Below are 26,501 nucleotides of genomic sequence, written 5' to 3'. Positions count from 1 at the left end.
AGGTATTCCCTTAGTCGTTAGTGCCGGTAGACTACCGCTAATACATATATGTATCCCCCCGTCGAACCCTTCGCTTTCAAGTGATCCTTTGTATGGTATAATATTTTATTTTTCCCCACAGAAATGTGTCAATTTAATGGCCTTGCGTTTTAGGGGGGGGCCACAAAATGCATTTTCCTACACATTTTTATAGGGTTTCCTCCTCGTTTTTTATTTGTGTTCTGTTTGTGTGGTCAGTGTTGCGGTTCCGTTTGAGAGATGCATCTTTTTTTTTATCTGTCTGTATAGCAATTGCATTGTTAATTTTCCAAAAGTGCGGTTCACCGAGAGCCCAAAATATGTTGGCAGCAATAAAATTAACCCGCTTTGTGTCGGTCAGAGTGGTTCGGTTCGCAGCAAAAAACAAAAACAAAAAGAAAGAAAAGCACTTGAAATTTATGTTTGTTTAATTGAAAATGTAAATTCGAAAAACAGGCATTTATTTCGTGGAAATCCGTACCTTCTGTGCCCCGAAAACTAAAGGAAAAAACAGAGAGGATTTACTCTTAATCGTATCTCTCACATTCCCGCCCTTCTCCGCCCATTAACGGAATCATAAATTATTAACTAGACACGGAAAACCAAGGAAAAAGCTGCAGCTGGATAAATGCTCTCAGCCAGAAAAGTGCGTTCAAGCAGCAGACAAGGACTCCAAGTCCCTCACATGATGATGATGATGATCACGATGGGGCTTACAAATGAAAGCCAGAAGAAGAAAAGTTATTTACATGAAATTACATACTGAAATTCCAGTATGGGGCACAAACAAGAGTCAACATTTCCTGTTGCTATTTTTGTGTGTGGATTTTTGTTTTGTTTTTTTTTTCAGGCACAGAGATAACAGGCCCTCTGTATTGTGTATCCATTGTTTCTGCCCAAATAATGACGGAAACACATTCGAACTATCCTTCGGACAGCCAATATCCTGTCCAGAAAGGAAAACACTATTCATGGCCCAAATGGGAGCCATGTGTAGGTGCCTGTGTGGTGGTGGGGCATGAGGCGTGTCCATGGCTAAGCAAATATTGTTATTGTGAATATATTAAATCAACAAAATGTGCGACGTGATTTGGCCACGTCCGGAGTGTAAATAGAAACAAGGAAAATAGTTTTCCTTCTGCATTTCCCCAGTGGAAAAGTTCTTTGAATATCCTTTAAGTTTCAAAGGAAAATTCATGGCAAAGCAAAAAGATTTCGGGAAAATAATCGCAGAGACAAATGTACAAGGTACAAATGTGGATTTTATTAGACGGGAAAAACTTGTATTTTCCGAGATTTTAATATTCTTTTTTGTGATAAAATATTGATATTTTCTGTTTGAATATTCGTGGAAAATAATCAATTTTTGTTGCAATTTCATTAATTAAAGCCGTTGGCATCGAATTTTAAGTACATTTTTTATCATAAATATTTAAAATACACTTTTTTCATATTTCAATTAGAATTTGGTTGCAATTAGAATTTTTTGCCACTTTTCTAATTGAAGAACTTTTTGCTCATTTATTATGAGTGTATAGTTTTGATTTTTTGGCCTCTGAAAAATAATTTTTTGTGCATTTTTGTGGCCATTTTGCTAATTGAATATTTGGTTGGCTTCCATTTGAAGTTATTTATTAAATAAATTGTATTTCTTTCTTTTTAATAAAATAATCTATTTTAGATACAATTTTCCATGTTTGTTTCTATGGAATTTGTATTCTTTTTTGGTTCAATTAAAAATCAATGGAAGATATCAAAAATTTCCAAATACGAAAAAAATCAATTTAATGGGGAGTTTTTCTATCTTTCTATTAATCTGCCACAATTTGTTGAAATATTCTATAATATTCGAATTGAAACACTTACCTTATGCCGCCCACATTGAGTATAATCCGATTTTCGCCATCCATGTTGCATGCAACAGTTGTGGCTGCAGCAGCCGCATGCCCAAAGTAATTCTTTGAGGCCTTGCTTTAATTTTTACCGAAAAATTATATGCACTCTCACAGACACACACACAGCATACACACGCTCGCACACACACAAACACACACAAAAAGACAGCAAGAAACACTCGCGTTCCACGGGGCGTATGAGCAATCTGCGGCAGGCAGCCTCCCGTGCAGTGCTTTTTAATTAGACTTCGGGAACAGGTTGCAGCCTCTCTGCCACACTGCCACTGGCACTTCCACTGCCACTTCCCCTTCCTTCGTGGCTCCGTTGCTGTGTTCCTTCAGTCGGTGGCAAGTTCCTTCTTCAGTTGCAGTTTGGCGGCTTTTGGGTTTTGGTTTTAGCTTTGCCTAGTCCTTCGTCCTCGTACGGCCCTGAGCGCCACCTTTGGCCTTTCACTGCTGCAAGTAGAGAGGGAACAAAAATGGTTTCCAAGGACTTTAGCATCAGGCAGAAATTCGGTTAATATCCAAGAATATCCTACCAGAGATACACGGCTACGAAACACATTATTCATGCAAATACTTGGAGGAGGGAGCCATAATCCCCAGGATGCCCCGAAAGTGCACACAGGACTCGCTCGCTGCTGGAAAACTATTTTCCTTTGACAAACGCAAATTTAATTAGATATTTTTTTGTGTGTATGTTGAGAAAGGAATTCCTGAAGAGCCAGCACGAAAATTCAACAGTGGAGCTGTGGGGAAATTGCTTCGGAATTTCCGCAAATTCTAAAGCAGAATCTGGCCTCACTTTAAGGGACATATATCCTCGTGGTTCTCATCTGTCACACAATTTCCCACCTCTATGAAGCTGTCAGCAACAGTTTGAGGTCTTCAACAATCAAATTCAATCAAAGTGTGCACACACCTTCCATCCCCTGGAGGTCCCTTACACCTCTATACCGCCTATGAGGTCGGTTTGTAGCCAGAAATACCATTTCTCGTGACAAATTGTGTTCCAGCATGCTGATACGATTGACAGCTGTCATTGACCTAAGTGAAAGTCGCAATTGAAGGAGTCTAATTGGAGGGAATTTCGCCAGAAATGTGGCAAGTAAAACTCCATCTTAAATGCTTCGAAATGCCCATTAAATGTATCTCATGTATTCCTCTCCCATTGCGACACAATTTATTAGCTAAATTTATCATTTAAAAGGAGCCCTTGGATCCTTAAATTTAATGACAAAAACCCCAAAGGAAAACTCTCTGATGGGACGCGGGAAATGCAAAGCGCGACTCATCGTTTCGCTTTGTTACAAATCAGAATGTGGGCCGGAGCCACAGCAGAGTGTATCCTGAATGCTGAGTGAAATCCTGACAGAAATTACGCATACGCCACATAAGCCCAGCCCCGCCAGCAGGCAATGAATTTCGAGAAAATACAAATACAATACGAAAAGAATGAACGGGCAAGAGAAAATGGGGAAAAGAAAAAGAGAAAAGTGAAAAGTAAAAGTTAAGCCCCTAAGAAAAACCAAGGGAAATTTTGGTGTCTCATCATTGCGGCAATTTTATGGTAACAATTTTTGGGCCAAAAGATACTTGCAGCGCGGTCCCTCGGTCCTTCGTTCTCTCGTTTTTTTTTTTTGTTTTCTGTGTGTTACATTCAGTTTTGCTGCTGTTCTGCTGGGTATGCAAATTTTTTACTTGGCCGCACTTAAGCGAAGGTGGCGGGCGGCAGAAGGCAGAAGTCCGTGTGGACGGCAGCCAGGGCAGGGCAGGGCAGGGTAGGGTAGGGCCATGTGTTCCCTGTCAAAATGACAAAATGTTGGTTAAGTGCAGAAAAGTCAGAGAGAAGCAGAGAGGGGCAGAGAGACAGCGACAAGACCACTCCACTGATCAACCAAGTGACTGACTATATAAAAAGGACACTCGACACGGAAGCGAGGACAGCGCAAAACGGCGTCTCCACGGGACTCGGAGTGAGCATCAGAGTCAGTGGAAGAGGCACCGTGGCACACAGTGGCAGGAGTCAACCAGCTGAGGCAGCATCAAGTGCGTCATCAATCTCTGCGGCGTTTAGAAAGACTTTCGTTTCCCATTCATTAAGTGGCTGCCGCCTCTGATGCCTGCCTTGCTCCTCCACCATTCGGATTGGCAGAAGCCGAGTGCTACCCCGGACCTTCCTCTCCTCCTCCTCCTCCTTCTCATCGTTGAGTGCTTTCGGTTCGCGCTTTGTCTTTGGGGCTTTGTTGGCCTCCACTTCACCTCCACTCGAACTGCTGCAGCACCACTGCCTCATTGCCTCACTGCCTGCTGGTGGCTGGCCCCTTCTGGAGTCTGCTTCCAATCCTGCCACATGGCCTGGAGGACCCAAATCGACTCGATGACTCCCCTCAAATCAATCAGTTGTAACAAGGATGCTGCTCCTCCTTGCCGCTGATTCCAGTGCCAGTCGCATGTGCAAATTTGTGAAATCTGAATAATAATACTATTTTCCCCCAATTTTGTATTCCGCCTGCAGGAAAATGCACAGAGAACAGAGGGATATTTTTCGTTGTTTTCGAAGGTTCAACTGAAGGTTAAACTAACAGCAGGCACAAAGTTTTCCTTTTGAAATGTTATCTGTCTGTTTCAGGCACAGAAATGGCACAAATGGCCCAGAAAAATGCCCAGGTTTTTCGCATTTTAATTGCATTAACATAATGTCACGTCCGTCACTCCTATGCCACATTAAATCCACTGATTAAACCCACAAAAGATAGCGCTGAATCCCATCTGAATCGGTATCTGATGCTGAATGCTGGCTGTGTGTTGTTTGTGTCCGAAACAGAAAATGCAGGAAGGGAAGGGAAGGGAAAACTTTTGAGCAGCAAAAACAAACAAAACTATGGGAAAACCAAATAGGAGAAAACTTTTGGGGTCAAACCAAAGGGGGTTTCCCTTTGCTGCTGTTGCTGCAGCCATAAATCGAGTCGAGTTAGAGGAGCAAACGGGGAGGGACCCCCTCACAAAAATCAATGGGCGCACTGGATTCCTCCTTCGGCGAGAGTCGGGTTCTCCAGAGACAAGGTCACTCCACAGTCCATTGTCCACTGTCCAGTGTCCACTGTCCAAAGCGGAAACAGACAGAGCACAAAGACAGGAAAAACTACAGTAAAAAATATCAAAACTGATTGCAAGCCAAGACTGGCTGATGGCTGATGGCTGGTGGCTGATGTTGTAAATGAGCCAGGCAACTATTTCTGACTTTTGTTTGCTTTCAGGCAAAATGCAGGAGGCCAAATGACAAACAATGTTGCAAGCAACACAGAGAGATTCCATCTCTATGCCAGTGTCTGTTTTCTCTACAAATACATTATTTATCAGTGGCGAACAAAAAATAAGTTCTTCTGGCAAAAGTTTTCCGAAAGAGAGTCCGATTCGATGGTATCCATTGTAAGGGATGCCAAGGGATGATATCCTTGATAAAGAAGCATAAAAATATATCTTAGAAATATGGAATATGAAGTAACATTCCTTTAAGGATCTTAATTCCAGAGCAACTCCGATGGGAACCATAAATACAACCCCTACCAGGAACCTATCCCAGTGAATCTGTTAACCAGAACACGTCGAATGCATCACAAAAACCAACCAACACAGGACCACAGCACAGGTCCCTATTCTCAGCCCTGTTCATGGCAATAAAATAAAGCCTCAATAATCCAGGATGAGGCGTGAAGGGGAGGGGCCGAGCCGAGCCGAGCCGAGGAGCAGAGAAAAAGAGCATTGGGCCATGATAATAGCAAGAAATCCATAATTCGTTTGTCTGACCAACTCCACTGTATCCTTTGGGGTCCCCCACCTCCCCAGCACACACACACACACACACACACAGAATAATCGCAAAAACATTGGCCAAGGCAAAAGGCGAGACTCAGCAAATGGGGCGACTCTAAGTAGAGGGAAAACCGAAGGCAAAGCCAGGCAAAAGCATGAGAAATCGAATTATGAATACGCCAAGACAAGGACACAGCAAAAGACTGTGCTCCGAGGGGGGAGGGGGGTGGGGGTTCGCTATAAGAAACCATTGGCCTGTACCGAATGGGATTATCCAGAGCGGGCGGGCGTCCGTTGCTCCTACCAAAAAATATGATTACTATTTGGCAGCAGCTTCAGCTTTATGGCTTCCACCATATATCCTGTGTGTGGGGGCGTGGCGGTACCTCCCTCCCATATCAGGGCATTAAATAATAGACCATAAGAAATTGAATTGTAATTTATGCCATTTATTATTTCGCCGACAATGAAATATGTTTGATAGATGCATAAATAATTAGGCAACGGAACGGGAAGGATACTCTCCGCAGAAAAAGTATATTATGCAAATGATTATTCAAGGAAATTTGAATTCATTTAAAGGAAGAGATAAAAAGAGAAAGTGTTTTTGGAGTTGAATTTTAACCCAAAGCATACCAAAAATCATAGCAAAACATATCCTGGAATAAATGAATAATATCCCTTAAGAAACCAAGATTCTCTCCCTCCATTTTCCCAAAATATTTCAATTGCAGAGACAGAAAGAGAGAGGGAGAGCCATAGTATTTTCCGCGAGTATTTCCCAATAAAATTGCAGTTAAAATTTTGGTAAGAAAAACATATTTCCTTTAAAGCACACCAAAAATCATAGCAAAACATATCCTGAAATATCCCAAGATTCTCTCCCTCCATTTTCCCAAAATATTTTAATTCCAGAGACAGAGAGAGAGAGAGAGAGAGCCATGGTATTTTCCGCGAGTATTTCCCAATAAAATTGCAGTTAAATTTTAGGTAGGAAAAACATATTTCCTTTAAAGCACACCAAAAATCATAGCAAAACATATCCTGGAATAAATGAAAAGTACAATTACTTAAATATCCCTTGAGTAAAACATCTTCTCCCTCTTCAAACATAAATCAAAAATCCATTTCCCCAAAATATTTCAATTGCAGAAATAGAGACAGGGAGAGCCATGCTTTTCCCGGGAACATTTCCCAATAAAAATGCACCCGAACCGCTCATCAATAAACACTTTACAGAACGAAAGAACAACCACTAAAAGTGAAGGAAAGTGAAATTCCTGACATAAGATTTATTATCAATATCCGCCAGCAGCTGTCGGCACGGCATGGGATTTATATTTCCCTTTTGATTTCTCACTCAGAAAAGTACTCCTACTCGTACTCCTACTCGTACTTTCCTTTTTCTTAACATATATTTTTCATCATCGCATCACTCAACTTTCATTCGGAAAAATATCTCATGTTCCTTTTTTCCGAGATGTGTTTTCATGTAACTTTTTTTGGGGGGGGGGGGCAAAGGAAAAAAGAGTACATTAACAGGATGGCCCTGAAACCAGCAGCCAACTGCAGACTCTCTATAGAAACATAAACACATATACCTACTTTATATACTACGTCTTTTATGAATGTTTAAATGTTTGAGTGTGTGTTTATAACTTGTTTTAGTGCTTACTTTTGTCGGAGCAAAACTTTTTGCACGCATTGCAGATAGTTTCTCTTTTTGAATGCTCTTTCAGATGGTTTAATGATTCTGTTTGCAAACCAAAGGAACTATAAATTATATTTGTCCTGCTATATATTTCTGATAAACTAATAAGGCTAAACAGAAGAGCTTGTAGGTTGATATACAAATCAAAAGTCTCTCATAGTAGCAATCTACCCGCAAAGGGTATCAACCGCTTCGATTCGAAGACCATGTTTCATATTTGACATGAACAAATATTTGAACTATGCAGGGATGGTGAGGGAGGGGCAGAGGGAGGGGCAGAGGGAGGGCACAATTTGGCATTGGCATTGGCTCTGCCAGTCTGGAAAACTATTTTCTTTTCATTTTTTCGATTCATAATGGAACACGGGATTACACATAAATATCATGAGATTTCAATATGCAAAATATATAGTCGTGTTTGTTTCTGTTGTTTTACACAGAAATATGGCAAAAATAATTCATTTTGTTGCAATTCTGCTTCGGAAATCGCAATTGCGGCTTCGGCAGTCAAAAAGCTTGCTTAGTCCATCCGCCCGTCCATCCGCCCGTCCATCCCCCCATCCGCCTGTCTGTCCGCCCCTCTGTTGCCCAAGGCCTTTAATTAAAAGCAAACATGTTTGGCCCCAAAGTTAAGGCACACACATACTCGTACCACCGCCATTTTATTTGCCATAAAGTAAATGTTTTACAAACTTAAATTACATTTTTCGGGGGGGGCAGAATCTAAGCCCGGAAAACCGACCAAAAACCTGTTCTGGATCGGATCCACGTGTGTTTGCTTTAGGTGGTAGGATTTTTGGTGGTTAAATCAGATTGTTTTGCTGTCGAATCTTCCGTATTTGATTATGTTAAACTGTTTGCATACACTGAGAGAAAACCAAGAGGAATTCCACAAAAAGAAAAGGCATTTCGTAATACAAATCCATATATGTATGTATTTCCCCTCTGCTTTTGATGTTTTTCCTTTGGCTTAAATTCTGATTTTTATATACGTATGTTTTTCCCAGTGTATGCCTGCATTCGGTACCTTTCGTTTTGCTTTTAATTCGAATTTTTATGCAAAACTCATTTTATGGGTTATCCAAACAAATCTTGAATAAAACAAGTTTGTAGCCTCCCCAGAATCAATGTTTGAGGAGAGAACTTTTTGCTTGAAATTTCATTTTTTAAGCACCTGTAAAAGTGCAATTAAATCAAACAAAATTATACATTTTATCTGAGCGTAACTAATGCTCCCATAAATATAGGATATTTTATTGGGAAATAATTTGCAATTAAAGAAAACATTGCATGGAGAATATTGAATTTCTAAAGCAAACGCCAGAGGCAACAAAACCCCCATATTTCACACATTCCTCTGCGAAAACTATCTCTGCCTTGATTGCCGCTTGTCGTGTGCTATCAATTCATATCGCATTTCCTACTACTATGCATCTGTGAAGTTTCTCACTGTCTATCCGAAACCGACATCATTATAAATTCTTATCAAGGCCCCCCCCCCATCATGTGGGGAATGGCAATCAAGCGACAAAGGCATCGATGAGATCATGGGAGCCACAAAGCGAAAACGAACTACTTACATCTAAGAATGTGCACTCCTTTTCAGAAAATTCACTTGGTTATGCGGTGACGTCAATGAGGGGGGGGCTGGGGGCAACCTTAATTAAATTTTCAAAGTATTTTTCATGCACTTAATTGTGTCAGCGGGGAAAATGCAGCCGGCAAGGACATTTCTGCCATTAAGCGCAGCTTCCGCCAGGAGTAGTGGAGTGCCGTATCCGTACTCCTCCTCGGTAGGCGCCCGGAAAGTAGGCTATGCGAGTCAGTAGGTCACAGGACATGAAAGCAGCTGTCGTCAATGACATGGCAACCCCATAGCCTCACGGCCCCACCCCCTACAGGCATTCAAACGACACATTTTTCTATTCCCTGGCATTTTTCTTGGAATTTCATTGCGAACTCGAATGGTTTTGGGCTCATTTCGTTAACCATTTTCCTTGGCATTTTCCATAACCTGTTGGCATGGAAGATGACGACCCGAGGGCACCAGGACACCAGGGCACCAGGACCCTACCTGTCATCATTCCCCTGGTGGATGCAACTTTTCCGTAGCCCATTTTTATCAATAAGAAAAAGCTTGAAACTTTTCAGCGGCTTTCGTTGGCGACAAGCGGAAAATTAATGAGAAGGAGCTTATAGGCTTGAGGCCACTCCTGAAAGAGATTTTCTCTATGGAAATTAAGGGAGCAACTAATTCGAAAATAATTATTACAAAGTTTCAAAGAAAAACTTGAATCAAAGCTAAGAAAGTTTAAGAATTCGTTAGGAAACTATAAACTTAATTTCCCCACCAATTCGAGCATTTTCCAATGGGTTTTCCTTTATTTTCCGATAGCTTTTTGGACAATTTTGCCATTAAAAAAATTATGTAATAACTGTAATGGGAATTCGGGAAAAAGTTAATGTTAATGGACAAATTAAGTGACATTCAGAGCGAGTGTTGCGTTGCGGACAAAAATCTTAATGGAATTTGTCAATAATCATTAAAGCTAAATGTCAGACGGAAATCTTTTAATAATTTCGTGTGGGATTTCCCATGAAAAAGAAGGAATGGTGGGACATAAAGGATAGTCTGAAGTCGTGGGACTAGCTATAGAAAACTTCCCATTTTTCCGCGCAATTTTCCTGCTGTCAACGACCCCATTTCTCGAGACTTTCTGCATACGACAATAGCTATAATTAGAATTTTATTTGCTTGCAGGTCATTTTCCAATTTGGGCATCAATTATTTATATTGCGTATACGCCCCATTTGCCTTTGAGAAAGACTGGGGTGCAGCAGAAAAAAAATAAACAAAGCCAGAGACGGGGAAGGGGACGGGGACGGGGACCCATGGCAAACAGCAATTCGATAAAGGAAAATTACAGTGCCAGGCCAGTGACGACAATGACAATTGCAAAATTATAAAGCAAGCAAAGAGCCATTAAAAGCACATCCCCATACCCTGAACTCAAAAGGATCCCCTGTGCCGACACCGACGACGACGACGACGCCGTGCAATAATCTCAACAATTGTAGTTTATGCCTTAATTTCTGTTTGGGTACATGTTTTATGGCACTCACTGCCTCTCTGTTTGTCTGTCTGGTGTCTCGCTTCTCATTTGATGGAGCCTTAATTACATTTCTTGTGCTGTCTACGGTGGCCCCTTCGCCCTTTTCCTGCTCTTTTAAGTGTCTGTGGATGTGTCTGGCTCTATAAATGCAACCTTCTGTTTAAGTATTAGTCCTGGTTATAGTCATGGTTATTGCTCCGTGGGCCGTGGCTCATAACTCAATTACGGAAAGATTTTCATGGCTCTCCTCTCGCATAAAGAACGAAGAAAAAAACTTTGATAAATGTGGAGAAAGTTAACTGGCATTTCTCTTTTACAGCTCTTTTTGTTGATGTTTATTGTGTGCCGTCCACATATAGTACACTCGTAAAATGCCACCAGATCTGGACAGTGAAACAAAAAAGTTTCGGCCAAATGTATCCGTGGGCATAGGGCCAATCTGAAAGGACCATAAATAAAACCTTTTCCAACAAAGAGAAACAAGAGACACCACACGCAAGACAGACAGACAGAGAGACAGAGAGAGAGAGATATAGCAAAAATCTATATTTAAATGCATTTTCTATATATGAGTCATGGCATAATTTTCAATTCCCATTCAATGTGGATATACTCGTATCTTAAGAATATTTTAGACCTACATCTTCCCCATGAAATCTGTCAAATGCAGCTAATTTCGTGTAAGCCCTAGACTATCCCAATCTTGTCTGTTTGCCTTTTGTGCATATGTTATCATCTCTATGGAGATCTGGGGACAGCCCAAAGGGGTACCTATATTTTGGCTGATTTATTTTATGGCTCCCTGAGGGCCGAACCAAAGGGCCAACACGAGTTTTCGGCCGCATTAAAGTTGGGAAACAAAGGCGTGGAGCGGACCGTAAAAACAGCAACAGAAGAAACAGCAAATAAAACTAGACAAGTTACCTCCGAGAAAGGAGTGCTGGAGTATCAGAGTCCTATAGTTGGCGGGGATGCGGGCTTTAATCCTTTCGGTAAACTTTCGGCCAAAACAGAAGCAGCGGCAGCAGATTTGTAACTTTCTTTATCGTATTTTTTGTGTTGGGTGGGGGAGGGGGGAATACAATACACTTGAACACTTGGCAGGAGGAGCAACCAACCTGCTAGTCCGCCGCAGGACACTGTCTCGCACTTTTACACACCGCACGCACCACTCGTCACTCGTAAAGAACACAGACACGGACACGTAGACGTAGACGTAGGCTAGGGGCCTCTTTCTCGTATTAGCACATTCTCAACTTTCCCTGCCGCCAGTCCGTCATTCAGATTCCGATGGTTCCGTTGCTTCGATGGTTCTCCTAAACAGAGGTCCGAAGTTGTGGCAGGTTCTTGACGCACGCACGTCTACAAGCGAACTGAAAGCTGAACGCATCGCGCAGCCTGCCAAAAGGACATGCCACCGCCGATACACGTGCCTCGGGGACACACAGCTGTCCGGGCTCCTTCTCGTCGTCGGCCATCGCCTCGGTCCTCGTGGAGCCATCGCTTCGGCTGGTTATGGGAGGAAGGATGGATGCTGCTGCTGCTGCTGCTTCTGCCGGATGAAGTTCCCGAGAGAGCAAGAGAGAGTAAAGCTCCCTCTCTCTCTCTTTGGAATCTGTGTGGGAGTGTATGTGTGTGTCCGCATGTGTGGTGAATAAGGGTTTGGGATACACTGGGAATAATTTGTATGTTAGAAATGGATTTTGAGGGAAGATACACTTGATCGGCTGGGTGTTTCATTGAAAATACGTCTTTTATAGCTAACATTTTACAATATTTATCGTAATAATTTTTTAAATTTAAAGATTTAGTGGGCTAAAAATAAAAATAATGCATAAGATACACAAATAATGTTTCCAACGGTGGACGATTGGTTAGCAGTTTTTATAAATGCTTGGAACTACAGCAAATATCTGAGAAATCTATGGATACGAAATGTAAAAGGAAGCTTTAAACGATCCGTTACCCCCAAAAGACCTTTCAATGCTTGTTTCTTTGTTTTTGGCCCCTTCACAACCCACAAATACCCAACCAAATACCCAGTTTCTGCCATCACCCAGTGTCAACTACATTTCCAGAATAAATGAAAAAGGTGCAAAAAAACCAATCAACTTCGAACACAATTCTCGCAGACTGCAGACTACATACAGCCGCAACATTTGTTTTAAATTAGAATATCAATGCAAATACTGGTACAGCCAGGCAACTGCCAGAACAACGGCCGAAAACTACAAGTTTTAATAAATGCAAGAAATCGCAAAGAAACTGGAAAACGATCTGTTCTCTGGGGAGGGAGCGATACGAAGGGGGAGAGGGAGAGACAACACACGGAAGCAGCAGTGCGTCGGCTTCGGCAGTCGGCCGTCGGCAGCCTCTGATGCGAGAGACATTCTTAACATTCGAGCAATCAGCAGAGATAAGCAGAAGAAATCTCTGTTAACGTGTCTACACTGTTAACAATGTAAACAGCAGCACCGCAGCAGCACCAGCAGGCAGGCGGTGGGCTAGCGACAAGCAAGTGCTGGCTAATTAAGTCGGCAAAAACCAAAGCCCTCTCTCGATCGTTTGCTCTCACCACCATTCTCTCTCTCTCTCTCTCTCTCTCTCTCTCTCTCTCTCTCTCTCTCTCTCTGTCTGCCTGTGAAAACGAGCGATCATGCTTAGCCACGAACTGTATTTGCTATCAGCCGAACGGCAGAAAGGGTCGAGTCGAGAGACTTGGCCATAAACTGGGCCTTTAGTTTTAGCGCGTTTTTTGCCGCTTCAAAAGCGCCTTGGCTGCACTAGACGCGAGTTAGTTGCGGTTTAAGCGGCGAACGGTGCGGATCTATCAAGCGGTACGAGAAAAACGATCAACGAACTGCCAGCCGCCAGTGGAAAACCCTGTAAGGACTTTGCCCTGCAACAATTTGTCTCTGCTTCGTTGCTATTGAGATCCCAAAACCCTAATCTAAGTGCTATAAAATTTTGGTCGCGTTGTGTACTTAGTGATATCATAAGGCCCAGCCAGTCGTGTGATAAGTCCAGTCCCCCCCCATCCATCGCTGGGATAAGGCCAAGAGCCGTGAACCAAGAGAACAATTGTGAACTTGCTTGGTTATACGTCTCTCATAAATGCTCTAATTGTGTTCCATAAAGATGGTTTTATAAACAAAAACTTTGATACAAAACGAATATCTGTCATGATTGTGAAATCTACTTTGAAGAAAAGTGAAATATCTGAGAATATCTTAAAGAATTGGTGTAGTTTTCGCATTGAAGCTGATAAAAATTATATCTGACAAAAGATTTATGACTATAAAGATGACAAAGATCTTTCCTAATGTTTTCATTTGTTTAAAAATCATAATTTGTTTTTCTATATTTTTTCTATAATTTGAACTACCTTTCATGGTACATCTATGGCTTTAGATATGACATCATGCAACAATATAAACCTGAAACTCATTCCACAATTGAAAGTCTTCAAAACGCATAGAAAATATTATACAAAAATATCTTGAGTCTCCACACAATCACCAGACCAACAAAGAAACTTCCATCTTATACAATGCTAAAAAAAAAGCCATAGAAAACCTCAGAGACGATTCCCACTCTACAGAAACGCCTGCTTCTCCCCATCCGAACACATTTACAAACGGCCTTGACATTGAAAAAATACATAAATCCAAACAAGCAGCGCCATAAATAATTGCTTCATTCCGAGATTCTATCGACAAGAAAAACCCCTCAATCTTCATCAATCATGAGTCAAAATAATCACTAAAAATATGGTTAACAAATGTGAATAAGCATAAACGAATTGGGTAAATATTTGTGTGGTTTGTGGCACGTAACTGCGTCTCACAGCTGACCCCAGAGCAGAGTTTGTTTGGGTTTTTATGTGGCTTGTAATAAGAAATACTTAAAGACTGGTTCCGCAAACCGGCTTGGCCATGGCTAGCACATGATGGCAAGAACCAGGCATTCGACAAGTCAGGGATTTCCCGAGAGGAGAAAACAGGAATCCCCCCTTCGGAGGTTTCGTATGATAAGCGGCTTTTAAATCTTCCACTCACCTTTTCTCTTTTGGCCATATCTTTCGTCTGTTGTTTGCCTACCTCAACAAAATGCCAGCTCGGACACAGTCCAAACGCCAACAAAGAGATCAAAATGCGGTCAGCTAATTGTTGTCAAAATAAGTGGCCGCATGCCACTGAAGAAGACGCTCACAAATAAATCAAATTACAATACTTAAGCCCTTGCCCCGATAATTATATGTAAAAACGTGAAACGGAAAGCACTACGCCATGTGTTATGCAACCTTTTTACGGACGTGTGATTCGTCCGTATATATAAAAATCCAAATAAATAATAACAAACTTTGCATAACAACAATTGCCTGATTAATTGGCAGAGAAATTTTAGTTGTCCATCAAAAGAAATTTCCCATAAAAAAGAGGCAGGGCAGAGGCAACATAAAAATTGTAATCTGATTAGTGTAGAGGAACTCCGATTAAATAATACTCTTTTTTATAGAAATGACTAATTCCTAAAGTGTCATAGAAATTTAATTTAATTTTTAAATTCATTTTACTTTCTTTGTGAAATCTATCATTGAGTGTTCATTCATTCATTAATTTCTGAATGGGTTTTAAGGGTTAATAGGTTCTATCATCGTGTAAAAAAATCACAAAAAAAGATTCCCCTAATTTCCATAAATTAAAAATTCCCTAAACCCCACAGTTTAATCTATAAAAAATTCCCTAGAATCCCATCGATTGGATTTTCATTGTTCCAATTTCTCAAGTCTAGATTATGCAAATTCTATTGTGGGGGGAACTTTCAGAGACCACTGAAGCAGAACAGAAACCCATCCCCGACTTTAGTCAAATAAAAAACCAACACCGCAAAGAAATTACAGCCTGCGTGAGGTATCCCTCTAGGTGTTAATTTTCAGGGATTACCCTAGTGGGACGGTGATTTTAATTATAGTTCAAATCAAGCGTTCAGACCATATAGACAATGAGTAATCGTGGGTCGAGCGATGAGTCCACGTGACATTCCCCGCGTCAAAGCCCAAAGATGCCTGTTAATTAAAGTGGTTGTCAAAGCTATTAGACAATTGACAAAACGCGTAATGAAATCGTTAAGTCATGTCCGCAAATGCAACAAAAACCCACTTGAGATACATACTTGCAAGATGATCAGATATATAATTGTATCTGAATGCGATTTAAGGGGCTCTAATTATCAAGCGCCATTCACTTTTATATCCCCCTCAAATATTTACTCTTTTGATTGATTATTCCCCGAGATTCCCCTTCAGGAATGATTAATTAACAAACCCAATGAACATTTCAGTTCCGTCTCGCATTTGAAAATTAAATTATCCGCTAAATATCCGCTCACATCTTTTTAATAGATTTACATTGAATTTCGGGGTTTTCGGGGCTTTCGGGGTTTCCAGGGTTTTATTTTTATTTTGTTTTCCTTGTGACGACTTTTATGAAGTGCCACGTAGGCGGACACTTAATTCCTAATTAACGGAAGTGCGTTTCGGGGTCCACACAACAGAGCAGTAGCCCCCAGGTAGTACATAAATCTTTAAGATGCTTTAAGTGTTTGCCAAACACAAGTGGATGTTATGGCAAGTCTCTCAAGGAAAGTGCTTTGCGATATGAAGACGATTAAATACTCTAAAGATTTCTTAAATTTAAAGAAAGGAATATTAAAGGTTATTGAATTACACTTTCCAAGAAATAAATATAGAAAAAAGAGGTAACAGTATCTGATCAACTATTCTTATTCTTTAAAGAAAATCCAACTCAATGAAAATTTCCTTAAAGAGCATCACCTGGACAGCAGCATCCACAAGAAAATGGTAGCGTAAGGAAAACTTTATGTATGAAAAATGCCTCACGCAATTTTTCCTACGTATATTTTTGTGTTTTTCTTTTCATAATTTATGCGCAGTTTTCTTTATATGCCCTTCGTCCCCCCGTCCCTCTGTACCGCTTCCTGTTCCTACTGCGTATGTCCCTGGACTCTGGCTGGACTTTTGGCTTACGGACGTGAGTCCTGCCTGTCCTATGGGTGTATAAGTATCTGTGGGTCTACAAGGATCCGTATCTGTGTGTGTGTGTGTGTTTAAGGAACAGCGTGCTAATTAATTAAATTTGTACGTGTTGTATATTTCTGTATCTGTGTGTGTGTGTGTTTCTTGAGCGAATCAACTTTCTGGCCATGTGCTGATAGGGCTCAAATGCACACACTTTCTCGCTCTCTCTCCCTTTCTCCCTTCGAATAGGCCAAGCAACACAGAGCGTATGAGTGATATTTACAGTCAGGCCGTAAATCATACTTAACTTAATATACAATATACAATATATTCGCTCAGATGTCGGCCCTTTCGGCATGCTTTCGGCCATGTGCGTGTCCTTCCGACTCGTCTCATGGGCGCGTGGGTCAATAAAGGATGCTGGAGTTAGGTTAGGGTTTCGGGGATTTCGATTGATTGCGGGGTTTGGCATGGAAGGAATGGGAGGGCACCATTTAGGGGTAATTGTTATTGTTAATTAGAAAGAAACAATTATGGGGATACAGATTGCGGTGGGAAAGGGGGAATATAAAGACGAGGGAGGTTATTCATCGAATTATGCCAGTCATCGTTCGATTTCGATATCAGATAACAGGGATTATAAGCAATAAAAATATGCATAAATTTACAGTAAAAATGAATATAAATCTACTAAATCAACTAATTTCAGAATGAATAAAAATAATTATCTAACATTTGATTACCTGTAATTATTTTGGTGGTCTTTCCGCATAATATTCATGTATCGATTACTTTCCAAGCGCACTGTGCCAGCCCCAACTCTCAATTTTCGAGTCTGGCCTTGAACCCATACATCAAACCATTTCTCCATAGTCCCGATAAACATCAGAAATGGCTCTTAAAAAATGTCAGTAAACATCTTTTATGTGAGAGCAACTCGTTTTGGGTTGATATTCTTTCAACATTCAGCAAGAACATCTGCAAAACAAGACAAATACTCGTTATATTAAATTCCGAAAAATCAACCAACTGAATAAATACATATAATAATCATATCGTATGTAATTTTAGCTTTAATCTGTATCTATAAGTACTTATTAATCACTCATTTTTCGTCGCATTTTCAGGCAATCAAGGCAAAATTGTTTGGTCAAAATCCACAACAAGTTCCGCAAAACGATTCCAATAATTCCTCGCCCAAAAGAAAAAAAAAAAAAGTTCAATAAAAGACAATTACCACTAAAATAGGAGGGAAAAGAAACGGCCACAATAGAAAGAAAAACAATAACCGCAAATTAAATATACGTAAACCATAATTATGACAAAATGAGTTTGTCGACAGCAGCAACAGAAGCAGCAGCCACAACAACAGCAACAAAGAGCAGATTCTACAGCATGCGGGCGGCTAACAGAGTGCTAACAGTGCTGTTGGTGTATGCCTTAACAGTGCTTTTACATTTTGTTAGCAATGCCAGCGGCCTGAAAACTGTAAATACTACAGAAGGCTTCCAAACTGTAAATGCTTCAGCAGGTGAGTGAAAGATGATGTATATCGAGTATGAGATACCCTTTAAGAAAATTGTTGTGCTTGGGAAATAAGTAGAAAATTATTAAAGAGGAATTCTTCAAAGGAAAAGTCAATTATAATGAGAGAAATACCTCCAAATATCCTACCGAAAACATAGTTTACGGTGTAGAAATCACTATCTTCGTTACGATCTGCACAAAAACAGTATACCCTTCCCCTCAGCGCCTACTGGATAAAAAGAAATGTATGTATCAACCTGTAAGAAGCTCCGGAGTTGGCAATTAACAGGTTTGGTCTCGACCTTGGCCAACATTATGGCGGGCATTAGCATTAAAAAAAAAACATATATACTTAGGTACGAGATTGTGGAGAAGTGCGAGAGTATTTTCCTTAGACAATGTACGGTGATAAATAATGATTGCCACTCACATGCTAAAAATACTCAGAGCCTACCCGCGACGACCCGGGAGCCATGTGAATTTGCGCAAGTCCAGCAAATAATCAACGAAATGGTTGATGGTTTAAACAAATGTGGCTACAAACAGTCAGGCAATCATAATAATGGCCATAACGAGCCAATAAACGATGCAGCCCAGAGCCCACAGCCCAGCGCCCTCCCAGCCACAAAAGCAGTCAATGAATACGGCCTTAATGGTTAACTGACAGAGAGCCAGCGCCTAACGGAGGAGCGGAGGAACGGGGCAGCGTGCTACGTGCAGCACTCGCAAAAATAATTTATATGCCAAACAGCTGCTGACAGCGCACGCTCTTCTTTTCCTCTTTTAAATAAACAAAAAAAAATAAAACATACATGTATAAAATAAAAAGAAAAACCCAACCAGGATGGAGGCTCATATGGAGCCCTAAAAGGCGAGAGAGAACACAGAACCATATTTCATGCCAAGACAAAAACTGTTGATTTTCTCATAAATAATCCCCGTTTTTGAAGTAAAGTTTTTTAAAGTATGCTTTTGGAGAAACAGCCTAGTCAATCATGGACTAAAGGCAGATCTTTCGAGCAATATTTTGATGTTGATTGTTGCAAATTTCTACATTTTGGCATCTGGAAACCAGAGCCTGGGGTCATGCATCCCCACGTTCTTGGGATTTGCTCGTTGCACACTTTTTGGGCATTCCTCGGGGCTGGTCCTGTATCTTGTCCGAGTCACCATAGGTGGGGCCTGGTCTAGCCATCTAGAAAGATGTTCGTCGTGGCTTCCTGTTTCTTTCTGTTCCTGTTCAACTATACGCGTCCTATTTGCTGGAACAGAAGGAGTCATCGTGGAGTATGGGCATCGTCTCATCCGTCATCCGTCAAACAGTGCCTTAAGAAGAGCTTTCTAACAGATTCTTGTGTTGTGATTCTAGGCTTCCCTGAATGGTTCGCCTGGTGTCGCCGGTTGGGGATTCCGCAACGATGCAGTTTGGAGAAGTCGATAGAAAAACCCTATCGAACTGGAGTGCAGTCTGGGATTTACTTCATTAAGTTCTACACATTTTATGTGTATTATATGTTCCCATAGATTGCACAATATTTCACTTTAATAGACAGCCGATTGCAATCTAAGACCTAACACCCCATTAGGTACTTATTTCTTAGAAGCAGTATCTGAAGGGGCTTATCTTTTCCCTCCATCGTAATCTCTAGTCAAATGCTGTCGTAAATTTAATTTGTTTTTAATGTGAGAGTATTTTTAACTGAGATTTTCCTATCGACACTAATCAGACGGTACAATTTTCATTTGAACGTGAGCATGGTCATGTTCGTCCCATTGTTTTGGCTTTCAGTTAAACCATTTTTATGGCCTACTTTTATTGGGGCCCATGGCGGGGTCTGTGAAGATTAGCTACACACTTAGTTGGGAATATAAGTCCATATATCGACCGACAATTAAGGTTTACTCATGCTTACGCATTCCATAAAATGGAGGGTAGAGGAGGGTATGGAAAAGTGTATATTAATGATCGACTAAGGCCTGCAAATTGCTATAGACAGCAACCGGATCAGGTGGCATACATATACCTGACCCGAGAACCGCGATCCGGGTCTTGATGTCATTATAATTAGCATTCCAGAGCCGCCTTTTAACTGTTTTAAGTTCTGTTCGGTGCTTTAATCTACATACGAATGTCGGAACAGGTAACCGGACCAGATGTTCAGGGAATGACAGGTGTTGATGCATCATCACAGATTGCTTGGGAAAAGATACATCCATATTGGGAATTTCTGTCTGACATATGTAGGTAGCAGATATTCAGAGGGTATTTTTAGCGAATATGCAAACTGAGAGGTGATTGCATACCAATCTTGTATACCCTATACTAAAGGAGTAATGGCGCGTGGGCACGTGATTTCTGAATTGCGGCTATAATTATCATAAACGTATAAGATAAATTTAAGAGAAATCAACTTAATTTTTTCAGGAATATATCAATATTTATATCAATCACGAATGGTATTAAAGGTTTCAGTGGGAGCTAAAGTTCACTTTTTTAGACACAAAATCCTCATAAGTTCAAGAAACCCTGAAGCCTGGAGCAATCAGCACGTGTACAGAACTTTTAACGACTAAATAATGTGTACAAATAATCACAAACCCAGAGATTTATACTTGTATGTATTGTATTCCCAGCTTTCAATTAAATGAGCCCATAAATTACGAATCTCTGGCGCGTGATATGACAACAAAAGAGAGTTTTTTGGGACTCGGCTCTCAAATTGTTTGCATTTGTCTTTAATTGTTCTTTTCACCATTGTTTATAGCCCATGCTTTATGGAATTATATTTGCTAGAGTGCTAAACAATTGTTTGTCAGAGCAAAACAATACCATAGCTCTATTTTCCTTGAGTGAGGAAAGTACTTTAATTTCGTTATGATTTAATGCGGACTTTCTGTGAATTTCAGGAGATACTTTCTGTTTGTACCAAGAGCACAATACCACATACCGCAGAGAGCTGGGGGCCGTGTGGTTTGCCTCTCAGGATCCCTGTCTGGTGTACTCCTGTGCCGCGGGTGTGGCCAAGGATCCGCAGGCCCATATTGTGGTCACCCAAGTGGATTGCAGTGAGTTCTACTGCGAAGTGGTAAGTATTTACAGAATTTTCATATATATACAAATCTACATGTGATTTACGTATCTTAAGGGTTCGGAGCTACGCAAAACCGATGGCAGCTGTTGTGGCGAGTGCGTGCGCACCCACTGCCAGCACAATAATACCCTGTATGCGGTGGGCGAGTCCTGGCACAACGATGCCGATTGCACGCTGCTCGAGTGCGGTCGCCTGGACAGTGGCCAGATCATTGTCAACACCTATCAGCGCACCTGTCCGCCGCTGGAGGAGGAATGTCCCGCCTCCAGGCTGGAGCTCAGGAACTGCTGCCCCTTCTGTCGACCCCTGAAGTCGGTTCGTGTGGAGCAGCTGGACGAAGGGGATGACACGGATGACACTTGGACAGCCGAATGGTACCGCATGCATCCCTGTCGCCGCGACTGTCACGCGGGAGCCGAGCCCCTGACCTGTCGCTACACTTTTGTTGTCGAATGGTATCAGACATTTTCGAAAGCCTGCTTCGATTGTCCCCGCAATCTGACGGACTGCTCGCGGCCCCATTGTGTCATGGGGGATGGCCTGGAGCGGGGCATCACCGTCGTGAATCGCATGATGCCCGGTCCCGCGATAGAGGTCTGCGAGGGCGATCAGATCGTTGTGGATGTGAAGAACAGTCTGCTCGGCGAGAGCACCTCCATCCACTGGCACGGACTGCACCAGAAAGACAGTCCGTATATGGACGGAGTGCCGCACATCACGCAGTGCCCCATCACGCCACATGCCACATTTCGATATAGTTTTCCCGCGGATCTGTCGGGCACCCATTTTTGGCACTCGCACACAGGCATGCAGCGGGGCGATGGGGTTTTTGGAGCTCTGATCATCAGAAAACCCAAGAGTGCCGAGCCACATGGTCGACTATACGACCTGGATCTCAGCGAACATGTGATGATTGTCCAGGACTGGATCCACGAGCCGGGAGCCAGCATCTTTGCGAGTCATCATCACTCGCGGGGAGACAACAAGCCCCACAATCTGTTGATAAATGGCAGGGGACGGTACTACAATCGGATCTGGGCGGAGGCCAAGAAGGATCACCAATTGGCCAGAGGAAAAATGAGCACGAAACCACTGAACCCGCTGCCCAAATCAGAGGTGGATGTAATCCAAACACTGCCACGTTCTGCGCGTCTGGCAAAGAGCAACACCACGCGACTCTTTCCGGTGCCCAATCCAGAGAAACTCTCGCGCCAGAAGCGTGGCAACCTCAACGAGATCCCCCTGGAACTGGTGCCCCATCAAGTGTACAATGTGCAGAGAGGCTTTCGGTATCGCTTCAGGATCATCAATGCGGAGTATCTCAATTGTCCGATTGTCGTGTCTGTGGACAAGCACAATCTCACAGCCATCAATTCCGATGGCTTCGATATCGAGGCCCTGGAGGTGGGTTCCATTGTGACCTATGCCGGAGAGCGCTTCGATTTCGTGCTGAATGCCAACCAGGAGGTCGGCAACTATTGGGTGAGGCTCAAGGGGCTGATGGACTGCAGCGAGGTCTTTACCTCCGCCTTCCAGGTGGCTATCCTGCGGTACGAGGGCGCCCCCGATGAGGAGCCCACCGCGGAGCTTAGCTACGCCCACAAGGCGGAGGGCATCGAACTGAATGTGATGAACCGCGGTCCGGGTTACCCCGATACCAAGACAGTGGCCGAGATGAGAGCTCTGCCCATTTACGATCAAGTGCCAGGCATCGATCATGATACCCTCGAACCGGAGGCAGACTTCAAGTTCTTTGTTTACTACGATTTCTATGCCAAGAACAATCCGGAGTTCCACGACAAAGATCTGTATGCCATGGACATGAACATGACCCAATCGAATCGCCTGTACACGCCGCAACTGAATCACATTACCCTGAAGTTCCCATCGCTGGCGCTGCTGCCATCCCGCAAGCAATTGAGCGACTCGGACTTCTGCAACGAAACGAGTCTCGAGGAGCAGGGCATCGACTGCAGGACAGAGTTCTGCAAGTGCCACCACGTGTTGCAAGTGCCCCTGAATGCAGTCGTGGAGCTGATCATCGTGGATGAGGGCTTCCAGTACTATGCGAATCATCCTTTCCATCTGCATGGCAATGCCTTCCGAGTCCTGGCTCTGGAGAGATTGGGCGAGAACGTTACCATTGAAATGGTGAGAATTTCCCCTAATATGTTCCTGGGAAAAGGCATAATTTCTATTTCTTTTTCTTTAGATCAAATCTCTTGATCGTTTCAATTTGCTGAAGCGGAACTTTGTGAATCCTCCCGTCAAGGATACGGTGACCATTCCGGACGGAGGCTATACCATCATCCGCTTTGAGGCCTACAATCCTGGCTATTGGCTCTTCCACTGTCACATCGAGTTCCATGCGGAGATCGGCATGGCTCTGGTCTTCAAGGTGGGAGACGATGATCAAATGGTGCCCGTGCCAGATCGCTTTCCCACCTGCGGGGACTACAATCCGGACTTGCGATCCGATGGGGAGGGAACCACTGAGAGCACCAGCAGACCCCCAACAGCAGCTCCTCAGGATACCGATGGAGGAGTAAAGGGACTGGCAGCCAACTCTAAGATGATGGCTTTGATCTTCAGTTTACTTCTCCTGAGATTCGGGCACTGAGCAGTGGCTCTGAGACGGAGGACAATCCCCATACTTGCCAAGCGAAATTCAGAGATTATTTATTCGGAGGAACAGCATTAATCTTAATCTGTTTGAGATCATTTGTAAATATTTTCCATAGTCGTAACGTTGCCTCATTGTAGCATCTAAACATCTGTGATTGTCTAAGAAAATACTTATTGTTTAAAGGCATTTTCTCTATTTTTAGAGATGTATGCTTTCAAGGATTGTTTACAAAATTTATTCCTAAGATTTCTAAAATTTAATCATGTCCCCTTCATTGTGTAAATCCTTTCATAGTGCGTTCCTAATGTTTCAGATAGAGGATCGTGTGGAATAGAACACAAAAATATACCTGAAAATATGATGAAACTTTCCCCAAATATTGCAAAATATTTAATTTGATTTATAATAAGGAAAAAATCACCGAATGGCATACATTGTCAGTCAGGTGGTAATCCAACGGCAACGCCCTCAAGGCTGATAACGATCTTATCTGGCGGCCACTGGCAACAGCTGGACCTTAGAGCTGGAGACGAGACGTCACCCCGATTGGGGTATCAATAAATGCAGGGATCTTTAACACCGCTGACCCCCCCATCGGCCATCCGTAGATAGATTGCATTTCGAAAAACAAACAAAGTAATCTCTCTGCACAGACGCACTCTGGACATCTGGAGGCCCATTAGGTATATAAGACGTGCCACCAGATCTGCTGTCCAGTCAGACACAACACTCGGTCCGAATCCTCCCATTCTACTCCTCCGTAATACTCTAAAAACCAAATTCCAATTCAAAATGTTCGACTGGACGGGCAAAAATGTGGTCTATGCTGGCAGCTTCACGGGCATTGGGTGGCAGATGGTGATGCAGCTGATGCAGAAGAAGATCAAGATGATCGGCATCATGCATCGCCTGGAGAATGTGGAGATGATGAAGAAGCTGCAGGCGGAGAATCCCGCCGTGAAGGTAGTCTTCATGCAGATGAATCTCATGGACAAGGTGTCCATTGAGCAGGCGATGCTGAAAATGGGCCAGATGATGGGACACATCGATGTCCTGATCAATGGCGAGGATGTGTTGCTCGACAAGGATGTGGAGACGACAATGGGCATGAATCTGGTAAGGAAAGAAAGTGCATTCGAATGAATCCCCTTCTAATCTCAATTCCCTTCTGTAGACCGGCATGATTATGATGACTATGATGGCTATGCCGTATATGGACAAGACCCAGATGGGCATGGGCGGCATGGTGATCAATCTCTCCTCTGTCTATGGACTGGAGCCTGCCCCTACCTTTGCCGTGTACGCGGCTGCCAAGCATGGCGTCCTTGGGTTCACCCGCTCGATGGGCGACAAGATTATCTACCAGAAGACTGGTGTCATGTTCATGGCCATGTGTCCGGGTCTCACCAACACCGAGATGATGGCCAATCTGCGCGATAATGTCACCTGGCACCACTCCGAATCGATGGTGGAGGCTATCGAGAGCGCCAAGCGCCAAATGCCAGAGGAGGCGGCCGTTCAGATGATCAAGGCTATGGAGATGATAAAGAACGGCAGCATGTGGATAGTCAATATGGGACAACTCAAGGAAGTGATGCCCACGATGCACTGGCAGATGTAGGACACGAGCTGTGCTGTGTTTGAGAGCGGAAAAATAAACTTTGAAGAAACACCTGATTTAAGCTAAACCATTTCAAAACTTCATGCTTTTCCAAATCAAAGCAAGCATTTCCATATCATTTCTAACTAAAAACGTCTGTTTCCCAATATTTCGTCATACCTCGTCGTAAAAACACACGAATTACAAAACTTTTACCAAAATTTGACGATGGCATCAGCCCAGCAGTGCACTTCCTGTGGCAAGAAGGTCCTAGAGAACAGCAGGGTGGATGGAAGCGAACACTTTTGGCAAATTGATGGCCATGAAGTGGAAGTTACATGCAAGGTTCTCGGCGGACGTCTTCTTCCACGTTGTACTTGGCCGTATTACACACTCAACCTCGTTGCAGTGCGGCGCCCAATTCGTAAGCCAAAATGCAGCTCAAAACCTCGGGGACCCCGCAAGACCATTAGGAAACGTCCCCGCCCAGCCGGCAAGTCGCAACCGGGCGCTAAGAAGTCCCACGATGTCTGCGAGAAGAATGTTCAGCTGTCTGAAGCTGAGAATGGTACGCATCCCATTAAGGCGATCATCCTCAAGCAGGTGGAAGACATGGGCTGGAAACCCAGTCCCAAATACGCCAGAAGGCATAAACTTAGCTTGCCGTACAAGCGACGTGACCCCCTGACCAGCAAGTCGAAGTCCGTGAAGGCCCGCAAGACCCCAGCAAGAAAAGTCAAGCGCAAGTGTGGCAAACGTCCACGGCCCGCATGCAAGCGTAACACCGAGGCCCGGAAGGTGCGCAAGGTCAACGGAAAGGCTCCCTTCGAGCCGCATATGTACGAGCTACATGGTCCGTTCTCGGACTCCAAATTGGTGATCGCTTCCTACAGCAATAGCTCTGAGCCGCCCTCGTACAAGACGGTGATCATCAGGGAGCTGCAACGTCTGGGCCGGACACAAAATCCCCAGTACGCAGGAACCGCAAAACAAGAGAAGACCGGCTATTGTTTGTTGTGCAGTCGCCTTCTGTTGAAGGAGAGGGAGAAAGAGGAGCCAGTTC

General features: G+C 42.9%; 3 protein-coding genes across 3 annotated transcripts in view; 2 read left to right on the top strand and 1 right to left on the bottom strand.

The window, feature by feature from the left end:
- Positions 1–11,626, bottom strand: part of LOC6593372 — a 44,856-nt gene extending 33,230 nt beyond the window's left edge. Inside the window, exons 1-2 of the mRNA XM_026987150.1 lie at positions 11,478–11,626; positions 1,885–2,369 (exon numbers count right to left, since the gene is read on the bottom strand). Coding sequence (XP_026842951.1) covers positions 1,885–1,928 — 44 coding nt within the window. The 5' untranslated portion in view covers positions 1,929–2,369; positions 11,478–11,626. The remainder of the gene's footprint in view (positions 1–1,884; positions 2,370–11,477) is intronic.
- Positions 11,627–13,363: 1,737 nt separating this feature from the next.
- LOC6593375 (laccase-2) lies at positions 13,364–24,215 on the top strand. Its single transcript, XM_002019005.2, has 5 exons — positions 13,364–13,438; positions 17,721–18,124; positions 21,028–21,206; positions 21,267–23,363; positions 23,425–24,215. Exons 2-5 carry the CDS (start codon positions 17,920–17,922, stop codon positions 23,830–23,832), a joined length of 2,889 nt encoding a protein of 962 aa, XP_002019041.1. The 5' UTR covers positions 13,364–13,438; positions 17,721–17,919; the 3' UTR covers positions 23,833–24,215.
- Positions 24,216–24,565: 350 nt separating this feature from the next.
- LOC6593376 (fat body protein 2) lies at positions 24,566–25,515 on the top strand. The gene is made up of 2 exons (XM_002019006.2): positions 24,566–24,954; positions 25,013–25,515. The coding sequence occupies exons 1-2, from the start codon at positions 24,631–24,633 to the stop codon at positions 25,457–25,459; spliced, it is 771 nt and encodes a 256-aa protein (XP_002019042.1). The 5' UTR covers positions 24,566–24,630; the 3' UTR covers positions 25,460–25,515.
- Positions 25,516–26,501: the final 986 nt, after the last annotated feature.

The sequence above is a fragment of the Drosophila persimilis genome, unplaced genomic scaffold (genome assembly GCF_003286085.1).
Source record: "Drosophila persimilis strain 14011-0111.01,24,50 unplaced genomic scaffold, DperRS2 tig00000124-arrow-pilon, whole genome shotgun sequence".
Taxonomy (NCBI): Eukaryota; Metazoa; Arthropoda; class Insecta; order Diptera; family Drosophilidae; genus Drosophila; species Drosophila persimilis.
Note: the sequence above shows the minus strand (reverse complement) of the source record. Positions and strands in the feature narration are given on the sequence as shown.